Source organism: Elephantulus edwardii, unplaced genomic scaffold (genome assembly GCF_000299155.1).
Source record: "Elephantulus edwardii isolate Elephantulus edwardi_28Jun2011 unplaced genomic scaffold, EleEdw1.0 scaffold00064, whole genome shotgun sequence".
Taxonomy (NCBI): domain Eukaryota; kingdom Metazoa; phylum Chordata; class Mammalia; order Macroscelidea; family Macroscelididae; genus Elephantulus; species Elephantulus edwardii.
This window is the reverse complement of record NW_006399814.1, coordinates 12,676,063-12,689,552: the sequence shown is the minus strand read 5'-3', so window position 1 is coordinate 12,689,552 and position 13,490 is coordinate 12,676,063. Positions and strand designations below refer to the sequence as shown.

The window sequence follows — 13,490 nt, the reverse complement described above, 5'->3', positions numbered from 1 at the left end:
ATCACTGGTAGATGAGGAAGTGGAGTCAGCATTCTCCTTTAGAGTCTCCACGGTAAAGTTCTGCAGTCTCTTCCAAAGTCTTGCTGAGGTTAAACTCGTGGGGAAAGCGAGCCCTTTAAGACTATGCCCATTGGGCAAGTCTTGGCCTCTCCGGGGAGAGGGACAGGGCGGGGCATTCTGGCCCCGCCCCTGGCAGGGTCCGCCCCCGGAGTCCCCGCCCCGCCCCCCGCTTCGCCGGCGGCGCCTTTGATGTTCGACCCGCCAGCTCCCGGAGCCGCACAGCCCCGCGCCCGCGCCAGCGCCAGCGCCCGCAGCCCAGCTCGCGGTCCACACGTCGCGATTCGGGCTCGGAGCTCCGGACTCCAAGTTCGCCGCCTCCCGGGCCGGCTCCGCGCCGCGCACTCTCCGCGCCCCGCGCCCGGCGCCCGGGCGGGCGGAGCGCAGCATGCCGCAGCTGGACTCGGGCGGGGGCAGCGCGGGCGGCGGCGACGACCTCGGCGCGCCGGACGAGCTGCTGGCCTTCCAAGACGAGGGCGAGGAACAGGACAAGAGCCGCGACAGCGCCGCGGGCCCCGAGCGCGACCTGGCCGAACTCAAGTCGTCGCTCGTTAATGAATCCGAGGGTGCGGCTGGCGGCGCGGTGGTCGCGGGGGCCGAGGCCGAGGTCCGGGCGGAGGTGAGCGCCGGCCGTGCCCATGCCCTGCTCCTCGCCCGCGGCGCCTGGCCCGCGCTGACCCGCCCCCTCCCTCCTGTGGTCTCGGGGTCCTCATCTCTCAGGACCCCTCCTGTCCCTGGGCCCTGTCCCCGGGAGTCCCCTTTCCTTCCCACTCACGGCCCCTCTGCCTCTCCCTGCAGGCGCTTGGGCGGGAACACACTTCGCAGAGACTTTTCTCGGACAAACTTCCAGAGTCCCTGGAAGATGGTGAGTTTCTGCAAAGACAAGCCTCCTTTCCTCCCGCTGAGGCTTGGCTCCCCTGAGTGGAGGGAGCCGAGGGGGTGTCTTGTCTCCTACCCCACCCCTGTAGCCCAAGGAGGCGGTAAAAACCTAGGTGTGGGGGGCGGGTTTCCCAGCCGCAGGCAAGCTCGAGTCACTTCCGGTGCCCTGACCTTTATAGGAGTAAACAGACCCCCGCCATTGCCGCCTCCCCTCCTGCCCAGGTGACTGGTTAATCCCCTGTCCTGCGGAGAAGGCTTTGGGCCGAGGGTCATGGTGGGTGGGTGCGAGGGGGTCAGGTAAAGGCCACTGAAGGGAGCCTTGGACTCCATGTTCTCAAACCTTGGACACCCTCAGCCCATTCTTTCTCAAGTCTCATACTTGAAGAGGAGACCCCTTGGCAATTTTCAGTGTTTCTCGAGCAGATAGCCTCCAGCTCCCGCTAACCCAGCTGTGGTTTTTCCAGGCCTGAAGGCCCCTGAGTGCGCTAGCGGCATGTACAAAGAGACAGTCTACTCAGCCTTCAATCTGCTTATGCACTACCCACCCCCCTCCGGAGCAGGACAGCACCCCCAGCAGCAGCCCCCGCTGGTAAGTGGCCCCAGTAGCCAGTGTCCACCTTGTCCCTTACTTTCTCCTTGTCTAGGTATATGAGGTGTGGACAAGACATCTGCCCAGATTCGTGAGAATTTTGAATTGGCCCATTTTGACAAACACTCCCAGAGGGGTTTGAACCAAAAGGAGAGCTTTGCTACTCCGGGACATTCCCCTGCTCTTTTATCTATTGGCTTTTGTTTCCTCAACTTGTTCACAAGCTGGTGTAGGACTTGTCTTGGTTCTGGGTGATGCTGAGGTGGGATCTTCTTGAGTAAAGGCAGAGAGAGAACTTTCCCTGTGAGGGTGATGTGGGCTTAATGTGGTGGGAGCTCAGAGCTCTCCAGTTAACCTCCCCCCCCCACAAGGCCCTTAACATGGGTGCTGTGGAGGAATGAGCAGAAAAATGAATCTAGTTCTGATCTCCTGGATGGTGAAGGAGAAAAATGCTCACTTCTGCTGCTTGTCTTTAGTGACGTGAGTGTGCTCGTGCTGGAGAAGGACTTGAACATGTTATGGGATATTGCATTGCTGCTTCGAATCGGTGGTATCAATGAGGGCCCTAGTTAATGAATTTGTGAATTAAATATTTCTAAGTATTCAGGATCCTTTCAAACTATTTCTACCTAATAATGCAGATGATCCAGAGTATATAGAGCTGTTCGAAGTGTTTCGGAGAAGTAACAGAGCATTGGAAAAAAACCCCAGTCAAATTAGTGATTTAAACCATCCTCTCTTGGCCTGAAATGGAGAATGAGAGTAGAACTCCCTAGACTCCATAAAAGATTTGGGTGTTCTAGTGGTATAGTGTTTGTTGGGCACAGATGTGAGACCAGCGCAGGCAGGCAGGCTGGCTGGTGCTTTGAATGGCTAATAGTAGTAATCACTGAAAGGGAAGAGAATGGCCCTGCCAGGATATTTCAGAGCAGGATTGGGGAGAGTTGTCTGACAGATATGTGATGCCAGAGCAGGCAGGAGGTGGGGAGACAGACTCAAGCTTCTCTCCAAAAGTCCAGGATGGCAAACTGCTGACCCTAGAATGAACACTTTACTCTGTAGCCCCCCCCCCCAATATCCTTGTCTATAAAATAAGCATGTTGGTCTTAGTGATCTGTATCTTTATGCTGTAGGGTGGTTCAGCATATTGAGGTGGTTCATTTCTTTGTAAGAATGCTGACCTTGCTTTCTGATGTGGTGGCTCTCCCCAGAGACCCTCCACCCTGCAGGAGGGGATACTTAACAAAGGTGTTTCTCACCCTGGTATTGCAAGGTATAAACCCTCCAGATCATATTTCAGGCCGTATTGACATAACCTGCTGCTTCCAAATAAGTGACATACAACTTGCTTGGACAGGGACTTGAGTCACCGTAACAACCACACAACCACAACTAGACAAAATACCTAGATCCAAGAACATTACAGTAGGGTAGGCCCCCTCCAGCTTCTCTCAACCACATAGCCTTGCAAAGGTAGGCAGCCTTTCGGAGTTCGTTGACTGATGTGGCTGAGCCGTGGAAGAGTGTCCAGGGCGGGACCATTTAGTGTCCTTGGGTCAGTCTAGTCAGAATAGGAGGGTGGTAAGCTCCTTCAGTCTGAATCAAGGGGCAAGAGGCACACCCTTCCATTCCCATCTGGTCTTTGATTTTTTTCCTCCCCAACTTTGGTGTCTTTCAGACTATGTTGTCGTGAGTACTGTTGAGTCGGAAACAACCCATATAGCTAACCCTCCAGTAGTTTTTCAGACGCAGTAAATCGCACAAATTGCCCCTCTTCCTCTTGTGGAGCAGCTGGTGGATATTTGAACCACATACCTTTGGGTCAGCAGTATAATTCCTTACCTCTAAGCCACAAAAACTCCCTTTTCAGACTATAAGAGATTTGTTCTGTATGTCAGGATCTCTCTTTTAGGAGCAAACTCCTTTGTCCTTCTCCTCACCCAACTCACCCTCACTGTCTGCCTTTCGGGAACATGGTAGAAGGACAGACCTTGGCACTGGCCTTTATGTTCTGGTCTCAGCTGTTCTGTGACTGGGTTGGGGGGAGGGGGAATGGACTAAGGAAAGAGCCTAAGTGGTGATGGAACTGAATGCTGGTGGTGGTGAAAGAGTTCTTTTAAAAATCTGATAGTTAAAATACCATGTAAGGGTCAAGCTTAACTTACTGCTGTCACATCAGAACCAGTTCATAGGCTGACCGTCCACTGAGTTTCCAAGGCTATAAGTTTAAGTTGCATGAGTGGAGATTGCCCATCTTTCTCCATCAGAGCTGCTGGTGGATTTCAACCTCCAGACAGGCGTGACCTTTCTGGTTAGCACAACTTCCTACGGACTAGACCGCCTCAGCTCCCGTAAGTGTAAAAGTAGTTGTATTACTTAAACAACTGTGTGGAGTTTTACAAGAGAAATGAGTTTTAGAAAACAGAATAGATGGACTCTGTGTTTTGGGAGCACATTTGAAACTTGATTCACAATTTATGTGTCTGAAACTGTAAAATATCCTCTAAGAGCATGTCCTAGGCCCTTCTTGGGGCCCAAGGGGAATCAGCCTTTGGAGGTTTCTTCAGCTATGCCTTTCTCAGCCCATCTTGGGGGGACACAGATGTTGCCGAGCCCCTAGTTATAGGTCTTAGAACTGAGTGCCCATTGTCTTCTATCCAGCCTTCTCCATTGGGAGCTAACTGGTCAGCAGCTCCGCTGAGGATGTCCTAGTCAGCTGTTTGACTCCCTAGAGGAATGGGAAAGACCAGCGCATCCTGCTCATGTGTAGGTGGCTGCCTGTGTACTTACCATGTTGAATACCTACATGTAAATCTTACCAACAGCAGAGTAACTACCTCACAGACAACTGCCTTCACACAGGGATTTCATTTTTTGCCTCCCCCAGAAGTGTTGCTTGGTTTTTTTACTTACCTTCTTTTAAATGCTATTTTGGGAATAGGGAAACCAGGTTTATTTCATGACTGATCTTTGTCAGGCATCCATGGTAGGCCGGCAGACAGTGACTGGCCTGGGCTAGGAGCTTCCATGGTCCAGAGAATCGGGGAGTTGTGCTGCTAACACACAAAAGCAGCACCTTTTTGGTGGTTCAAATCCACCAGCGATTCTAGGAAGAAAGATGGACAGTCTCCTCCTATATGATTTACAGCCTCCAAAAACCCATCGGAGGATCAGGAGTGAGTCGGTTCCGACTCAACGGCAGTGAGTAAGTGGCCATTGTTTGCTTTTGTTCTGCTTTGGAAGGTGACTTAAAGTGGGAGCAGGGAGTTGGTCCTCATCTGGGAGTTTGTAGGACTCTGAGATTGATAAGGCATCATTCCTGATTATTCTTTTCATTCTGGTACACATACTGATGTCAAAAAGCATATGAGGCAAAGTTGCTCTTGTGTTCCCTTGTCCAGTCCCCTCTTCAGTCTGTGGCCTGGAAGAATGCTGAGCCTCCCCCATTTGTGTGAAATGGCCAGAACCGGCATATCCAGAGACAGAAAGCTGATTGCTGTTTGCTAGGGTGTGGAAAAATGGGGAGTAACTGCTAATGGGTACAGGGTTTCTTGTTGGAGTGATAATTTTCCAGAATTAGACAGTGGTGTGAATGCATGACCTTGTGAATATACTAAAACCCACTAACCCACTGAATTGTGCACTGTAAAATGGTGGCTTTTAGAGTACGTGAATTCTGTTTCAATGAAAAAGAAAATGCTAAGCCCTGTGGCTCTTGGAGGAGTTTGGAACTGTGTTGGCCTTGATTGCCAGAACCATCCTGGTGCCTGGGGATTTCACAAGCCAGAGGTCAGACAATAGCTCAAGTATGGAGGAACCACCTTGAGGCAATGGACTTGTGCTTGGCCTCCTGGTTGTGTCCTGCATTCCAGCATTTGAGGTCCCCGTGAGGGCTGTGAGAATAAGCGCCAGGGAGCAAGAGGTGAGAGTATGAGCAAGCAAGGCTTGGGCAGAGGAAGGAAGTGCTGCTGACGTCTGGCCAACCTGGTGAGGAGCTTTGCAGAGATGCATGAGTCTAGGAGCAGCAACCAGCCCTGGCAAGGGGAAACCCTGTTAGGAGTGACCCTGGCCCAGTGTTGGATACAAGACAGACCAGGCCAGCGGGTGCTTCTGGGAGTGTCCTTCTAAGAGGATAAAACGGTGGAATAGAGCCTAACCGTTCCCTGGGAGGGAGACACTGGTCTCAGAGGCCAGTCTGCGGGTCTTTGCAGAGCTGACCTGACCTGGTCTGTTGAGGAGGGGTCCACTGAGTTGCATCCTGAAGGCTGCAGAATTGTGTGACAGATGAAGACAAGGAACTGAACTGTCAGGCACATGGACTCCCCTCCAGACACCCCTCTATTTCAGTGACTACCCTCCACAGAGAAGCTTTTGCTGTTGCACCCAGAAGGTCTATCAGCCCCATCCATAACTCATAGTCCAGGCTCTGCTCAGATCACATCTTTTTTGCCAGATTAAAGCCTGCAGCAACTTCCCATTGCTCTTGGAATGAAGCTAAACCACTTACTCGTCTGTGAATTCCTGGGTGGCCTGGCCCTGTCCACCATCCCTTCCTCAACCTCTGCTGTCCTCTCCCTCTTTCTCCCTATACAGCAGCTGCCTCCATGTCCTGATGGCTTTTACAATCAGTTTTTCCTTTGCACTTGTTTCCATGATTGGAAATCTGCCCCCAAATCTCTTTCATTTCTGAGTCTTCATTCTGAGCTTAATTCAGATAGCAGCCCCTCAGGGTGGCCTCTTCTGACCATCCAAGCCCTCATTTTTCCTCTCTAAAGACCAGGGCAGTTGGCAGCACTTTATGATGCACTTGCCACATTTAGACTGGTGACAGCCCATTTGCCAAAATGCTATTGAACCTTAGTTTCCTCACCTGCAAAATGGGAGACTTCCTAAAGTTGAGGCTCCTGCATGGGACTGGCAGAGTGGAATTGACCAGGACACGTGCCTTCTCCCTTACTCCCCTGGCTCCTCTGGGGTCAGTGGTAGCTCAGTTCAGTGTAGACTGGAGTCTGAGGGGCTGTGTCTCCAGAGGGTTCAGCTTAGGGACCCTGGTGTGTAGGAGTTCTTGGGAAAGGAACTGTTATCCCTGGGGCCAAGGTAGGATCCATTATCGCCTATTTCATCCTGAGAATCTACTTATTGCCATCAAATTGGAACTAACTTAAAGCTGACCCTCCAGCAGGTTTTCAGAAGCTGTAAAATGCACAGAAAGGGATTGGCCACCTTACATCTGCAGAGCAACTAGTGGATTCTGGCTGCCTACGTGTGAGTCGGCAGTGCTATTCCTTACCACCAGGACACCAGAGCTCCCTTACAGAGGAGGTGGAGCACTCAGTAGAGAGCTAAGCCCTCTGGTTTAGGGAGTGCACTTGTCAGCCTCCCAGCAACCACCTCATGAAGCTTCTAGTTTGCTCCCAGGTTGCCTTCGGGTTCCACACCAGTGAGAATGAGGCTGTCCACAAAGTACTTCTTGGGTCTCTGTTGATTATTTCACTGGAGAATCGCGGGGTCCAAGGTGGGAAGAGTGCTGGCATTTTGGCTCCTCTTGTCCCTGCTTGTCACAGATTCTGAGCCTGTGCCTGAACGTGAGTCTTTGCGGTGCCTGAGCTCAGCCAGCGTGGAGGCTGGAGTGTGTTGTTGATGGTGATAATGCTTTGTTATGAAGGTGGGCCATGGGCATTTAAAGTTGTTTCCATGTTCATTTCTTTCCTGACTGGGGAGGCCAAGTGAGTCTCTGCTCTGAGGGTAACTCCCATGCCCTTGACCCTTCCAGGGCCTGGGCAGCCCCATGAGGGAGGCCCAGCCTACAGACCCCTCAGTAAAGCCAGGCTTCCTGCCCCACCCTCCCTTGGAGGCAAGTAGGGGTGGCTGCATTTCTAGAGTAACCTACTCCTTCCTCTGAAGGAGGGAGTCTTTCTAAAGGCTGGGGGCTGACAGAGAGCCCTAGGTTGGTTGCTGGGGACTGGGGGCTTCACCAGGGTCTCACTGGGCCAGTTTTTCCAGCCAGCAAATGGAAGATTCATAGCAACTCTGATGTGACTGGAATTAAAGGTGAGGGGGCTTGAGGTGAAGGTAGTACTCTCCCAAAATCTATTAGCACTGCGTCCTTTCTGGGATCTCCTAAGACCACTTCCTACTCTGTCCCTTCTTGAAGGGAGATGTAGCTGAGCTGTCAGCAGGGCTCCGTGGATTCTGGTTTAAAATTGTGTGACTGCTACTGCCAGGCTGGGCCCTAGTGAATGGGCACAGTCTCATGGAGGGGAGGGGGCCCTGCCTCCCTGCAGCTCCTTAGGCAGCCACAATCTCAAAGTTATACAGTAACACTCCCTCATACCTTGTGACTGGCCGCTTCCTGCCACTGTGTACAAACAAGACTCCATTGGAGGAAACAGGTGTTTTATCAGGTCACAGGGGCGCCTCAACTCCCAACGGGATCTTTGAGTAATACCCCTCCTTCTGCAGGTAGGACAGTAAGGCCAGATAGGGAAGGACCTTGTCTTTCACCCCATAGAGTAGTGGAAGAGGAATGCATTGAGTCGGAAGGATCCAACCTCAAATTCTTATTTATACTCAAATATTTAACACTCTTTGGCTGTGTGACACTGGGTGTGTTACCTAACCTCTCTGGACTTTGATTGCCTCATCTGAAAAATTAGAATAATGAGGGTATCTACCTCCCTGGGTTACCGTTGGAATAATGGAGTGAGACAACGTATGTGAAGTACTTGAAAGGACTCCTGGCACACAGTAGGTGCTTTATGAGTGGGCGTGTTGTTCGAGAAGTGGTCAAAACCACGTCTGAGTGCCATTTGAGTGCTGTGTCAAGAAGGTGAAGCTGAGGCTGAACTGGAACCCTTGCAATTCTCCCCTTCCCCAGATCCACAGTCAGCTTCCCTGGGCCAGTGCACAGAACACAGCTGTCTGGGCCCGCCCTTGACCACGGGAGCTCAGCTGGTCTCCAGCAGACTGTCTGCTGTTTCTAAGAACCTTGGGTCTGGACCCCTACCAGCATCTCCTGGGCCCTTTCTGTGCAGTTAGCCTTCACACTGAGTGAGAGGTTTCCTTTTCCGTGTGTGTGTGTGTGTGTGTGTGTGTGTGTGTGTGTGTGACTTTATGTAGGGGGTGTGTGTGAGAGAGAGACCAGCTTGATGTAGGGTGTGTGGGTGTGTGCACGCATGTGGGGGTTTGGCCAGGCAGGAAGTAGAGGGACAACACTCTTGAGAGGAGAACGGTTTGAGTAAAGGAAAGGCAGAAATTTGCCTGTGTCCTAGTCATTGGAAGGATGGGCTGAAACCCAGGGTCTGTGAGTGGTGGGGTGTGAGGCGAGGTTGTAGACGCAGAGCTGGCGCTAAGCGCTTACCATGTGACTTTATTGTCCAGGCAGCACTGGTTCCAGGGCCTTGGAGTGGCTGGTGGGCACATGCAATGGGCTGGCATCCTAGAAGGGAGTGGCTGGTGGGCACATGCAATGGGCTGGCATCCTAGAAGGACTGGGTGGTGCTGGTGGCAGATGGTTTGAGTTGGACATGGAGGGCTGAGGCAGGCAGAGGCAGCCAGCTGGGCCGGCTGGAGGCAGGCAGACACTGGGGTGGCTGGTACTGGTTGGAGGTGGGGAGACTGGTGTATTGGCAAAGGCAAGAGTGCCTCAACAATGAGAAGTTTCCACTCTTCCTGCAATTTTAGTTGATTCTCGGACTCCTTCCAGGATTGTAACATTCTGGCCCTTTCCTCTGAGGAGAACTGAACCCCCAGAGGTCCAGGTTATGTGCCATTGGTAAGTGGACCAAGGTAGCACTGAGTTTAGCAGGACTCCAGCTCTGGGTGTGGAGAGGGTCTCAGAGAAGCGACGGCACTAACAGCTTCACCCTTAGGCAGCTGTGTCATCCTGCAGAGCCATAATGCTTCGGTTTGGACTCAAGCAGCCACCTTCATCCCTTTAAGAGGTTTGGCCTGTAATCCCCCAGTGCAGCCCGGGTGGGCTTGGCTTTTAGGTCAGTGGGTGGTGTGACCTCTGTAGTCCTGGATCAGGGTGACCCTCTTTGGCTGAGCAGAGGGCAGCCAGTCTGTCCCCTGATGGATGAAGGCCCTGGCCTGGGACAGCTGACAAGGGTGAGGGTCTGGCCCTCTCCATGGGCAAGCTGTGTGTGCAGCCTGTCCCACCCATGGAGATGGCCTGCCTGGGCCAGGCCAGCAGACACTGCTTTAGAGCACAGAGCGAGATGGGTGACACACAGCCTTCAACCCATGGCCCTGACTCCACAGCCAGAACTCCCCAGAGATCAGAGGAAGCAGACACTCTGCCAAAGAAGCTCCCCCCTAATTCCCTTCCCCACCCCATCTACTGCAACACTCAGTTCCTGCTCCAAGGGCTGGGGGTTGTCTGGACCCCACACTGCTTCCAAACAATGCCAGTGCAACGGAGTCTCCAGGACAGGGCCCCTGGAGCGTGGGTTTGGAGCTTTGCATGGTTACGGCCACCCCCTTCCAGCACATCTGAGCTGACTCAGGGTTGACTTCTGGCCAGTGGTCACGTAGTGTTCCCTCCCAGAGAGCTCAGTTTGCTCATGAGGACAGGGGGCTGTGGTGAGGAAGGAAGCTGAGGGACCCAGGGCCACCTCCTGTCTCCCCTCCTGTGTGACTTTAATTATACTTTCTAACCTCTTTGGTACTTGCCTCAGTTTCTCCCCTAAAGTAGGAGTATGAGCTCTAACCATGGAGGTAGTTTGAAGGTTCAGATAAAAGTGTTGGCTGGAGAGGCCGAGGAGACAGGATGGCTGGGCCTCAGGTGGGGTTGGCTGGGCTGTTCATCACAGCAACTACTTGAAAGCCAGCACCCCTCAGGCCCCCCACTGGCAAGAACAGTAGTGGGAGGGCGGGCACAGGTGATGGGCGTCCAAGCTGAGGGATTCTGACTCTGACCTGGCTCCTATGGCAGCGGGCCCAGCCTCCCTGGCTGCTGGGCCGCCATCTGAAACACATTACCCGCATTACCGATGCTTTGTAAACTCCACATCATTCAGCCACATGAAAGCCTAGAGCCTAAAAATAGCCAGTCCCAGAGGACACCCCACATTGGCGGGGCTCAGCTGACCTCGGCACGCACGCCCACCACCGAGCCACCACCCTCAGCTGGGGAGCCCCAGCTGGCAGGGCTGTACTTGCCCACCCTCCCAGTGTGGGCAGTCACCACCTCAGGCCACTTTATCTGGGCACAGATCTCAGCCAGCTGGTCAGGGCTCAGGTCCCAAGCAGGGCCTTACCTAGGGCAAGTAGAAGCCAGTAAGGAGCAGCTTGGGGGGTGATAGTGGCTCCAGGACCCCTTCCCCAGCCCCACCCAGGCCTGGACTGCCCTTGGGACACTGACATCAAGACCGTCCTCTTAAGGAAGTGGACACAGGAGGGGGAGCATGGGATGGGGCCCGGCTTAGCAGGACCTGGCCTTGAGAGGCAGGAGGGCTTTGGCTGGTGTGAGAGGGACAGGCCGCCCAGCACCCGGTAGTGTCCAGACAAGAGCCAGCCCAGCTGGCAGGCGGGGCGGCGGTGGGCCTCTGGGCTGCTAGGGTTGACTCTTTGCCTTGTTTTCTGCGGGTTCCCTCTCCAATGGTCTGTATGACCAACTGCAAACCACTCTTTTCCCTAAAAATAAACATGCTTATGAGATTGGGGGAAGCTTTGTAGCTATCAAAGGAAATAATAGGGTGTTTAAGAAAATTACATTGCGTTTTAAATAACCAGCATGAAAGTCATTAAGTTTGAAGTTTCATTCAAATCAGATGGCTCTGTGGCTGGCCCCGTGGCAAGGCATGCCGAGGGCTGGGTGGGCCCTCGGAGACACTCGGAGGTGGCCTGTGGAGAGCGTTCTGGACCAGCCTCGGCCCAGGCGAGGCTGGTTCTGAGGGTATGCCTGGCTGTGGCAACCACCCCCGAGCATGCTGGCACATGAAGCAGTATGAGGCCCTGGAGCCACCTAGCTGTGGTGGGTAACCCCGTGGGGGTGGGGGACAGGGAGGGTTGTCCCAAGTCCAAAGGGTGTGCTGGCAGATGAAGCTGGGAGAGTTGAGGCCACAAGAGTTGACAGTTATGTTGAGGTGGGGGGCTGGTTTCAAGGACGATGGTTTGGATCAGAAAGTGATGGGGAGGATCCACAGGGCTAGGTCCACATGTGCTCCGTCTACTGCTAGATCTACACCCCGCACAGGGCCTGGTACTCTGTGTGTGTGTGTGTGTCCCCACCTTAGACCTTGACAACATCACGGGGGACAGGGGTTGTTGTGTGTGACTGACTTCCCACCTTAGATCATTACAACATCCTGATCAAGGAGGTATTATAGTTGCTCCCAGTGAAGCTCAGGGAAGTTGAGACAGACTCAAGATTTCAACTTGGATATGTTTTTTCCAAAAGGCCATGTCCCTCCCTGCTCTGCCCCATTTGCTCAAAAATGCATGGAAATGGGCATTGTAGATGGACACTGCATATTACCCCCAAATCTGCTGGGTTCAAGAACCGGACACTCCTTACCTTGAAAAAAGATTTGGCCTCTCCTTGTCCACCTCCTGAGGGCTGTTTTACCACTCTGGGCCAGGGCTAAAAGGTCTGAGCTTAGCTGCAAGGCAGGAGCCTAGTGTTTCCAGAAGAAATGACATTTTCACACATGACTTTTGAAAACGGAATCAGGTGTGAGGCATGACATGACAGAAGGTCATTTGCAAGCTGTCTTGCCACCTTCTTTCTAGCTTTGTCTTATCCTGGTCCAACCCAGAGCTTACTCTTTGCCCTTTCTCATCCAGGCTTACTCCTCCTTATGGTCCAGGGCTGACCTCGAGAGTCTCTTGGGCTCTGCCTGAGTCACTGGGAATGGCTGGACAGAGGAAGCCCTGGCGTTCCCTGGGCGTGGGTGTGCTGCTCCCCCCACCCATGGGAAAGCTGCCTGGGAGCTGCAGCTGCCAGCCAGGGCACTTTAAGGGCAGCTTCTTTACTGCCACTACGTTCTGACTCCTGCCTGTTGCTCTGATCATCAAAGGAGGCTTCTCTGATAGTAACCAGGCAAAAGTCCAAAAGAGATTGAAGGCCAGCAGCCCTGGCTTTGACACAAAGGTTGACATTCCTGAAAAACCTATGTCTAGGGATGAGTATGGGAGTCCATGGGTGGTGCTAACAGTAGTGTGCCAGCCTGGCTGTCAACAGAGATTGGTGGTTTGAGTTCACCCAGAGGCGCGTTGGAAGAAAGGCCTGGCATTCACTCCACTTCTGAGAAATCAGCCATTAAAAATGACAGTGTACAGTCCTAGTTGGACACCTATGCGAGTTGTCGTCTACTCTGCAGCAGCTGCAGGGATGTTCTCTTTGTTTGTTTTTTAGTTTCTACATGTATATTTTAGCTATTGACTGATCACATCCTCAAGTTATGCAACCATTCTCCCTTTCCTTTTCCTTAACAAATTCACTGCCCCCTAAGGTTCCTATCTAATCTTTTGTTTTGCTGTTATCAATATAACCTCATATAAGGTAGCTTTTTAAAAAAAAATTACTATCTTTTGTGTGTGTACTGTCAAATTGGATCTGACTGGTACAGAAGGAGATTGTCCCTCCTTCTCCAGCAGAGCATCTGATGGATTTGAACTCTGCACCCGTGGGATTACAGTGCAGCTTCTTGCCACTAGTCCACCAGAGCTCCCTCATAAGGTAGCTTTTTAAAGAGTATAAATCAGTGTGCTCTCCGCCACCGCGACAGCCAGCGCATTTGGGCGTAGGTAGCTCTGCTCCTTCAGGGAGCTCTGGTGACTTAGTGGTACATGGTTGGGCTGCCAACTCAAAGGAACATGATTCGAATCCACCAGGATCTCCATAGACAGAGACCATGATACCTGAAAAATGGCTGGAAATTCCAATTCCAGTGACAGTGATTCATCTTGTGATTGGACTGTCATGAGGGATCTGATATTGAGATGGTGAATTCTGAACATG

The 13,490-nt window shown here is 52.6% G+C and overlaps 1 protein-coding gene across 1 annotated transcript in view; it reads left to right on the top strand.

Moving 5' to 3' along the window:
* The first annotated feature begins 263 nt into the window (after nt 1–263).
* TCF7 (transcription factor 7 (T-cell specific, HMG-box)) overlaps nt 264–13,490 on the top strand; it is a 40,138-nt gene continuing 26,911 nt past the window's right edge. Inside the window, exons 1-3 of the mRNA XM_006888068.1 lie at nt 264–676; nt 856–922; nt 1,401–1,525. Coding sequence (XP_006888130.1) covers nt 446–676; nt 856–922; nt 1,401–1,525 — 423 coding nt within the window. The 5' untranslated portion in view covers nt 264–445. The remainder of the gene's footprint in view (nt 677–855; nt 923–1,400; nt 1,526–13,490) is intronic.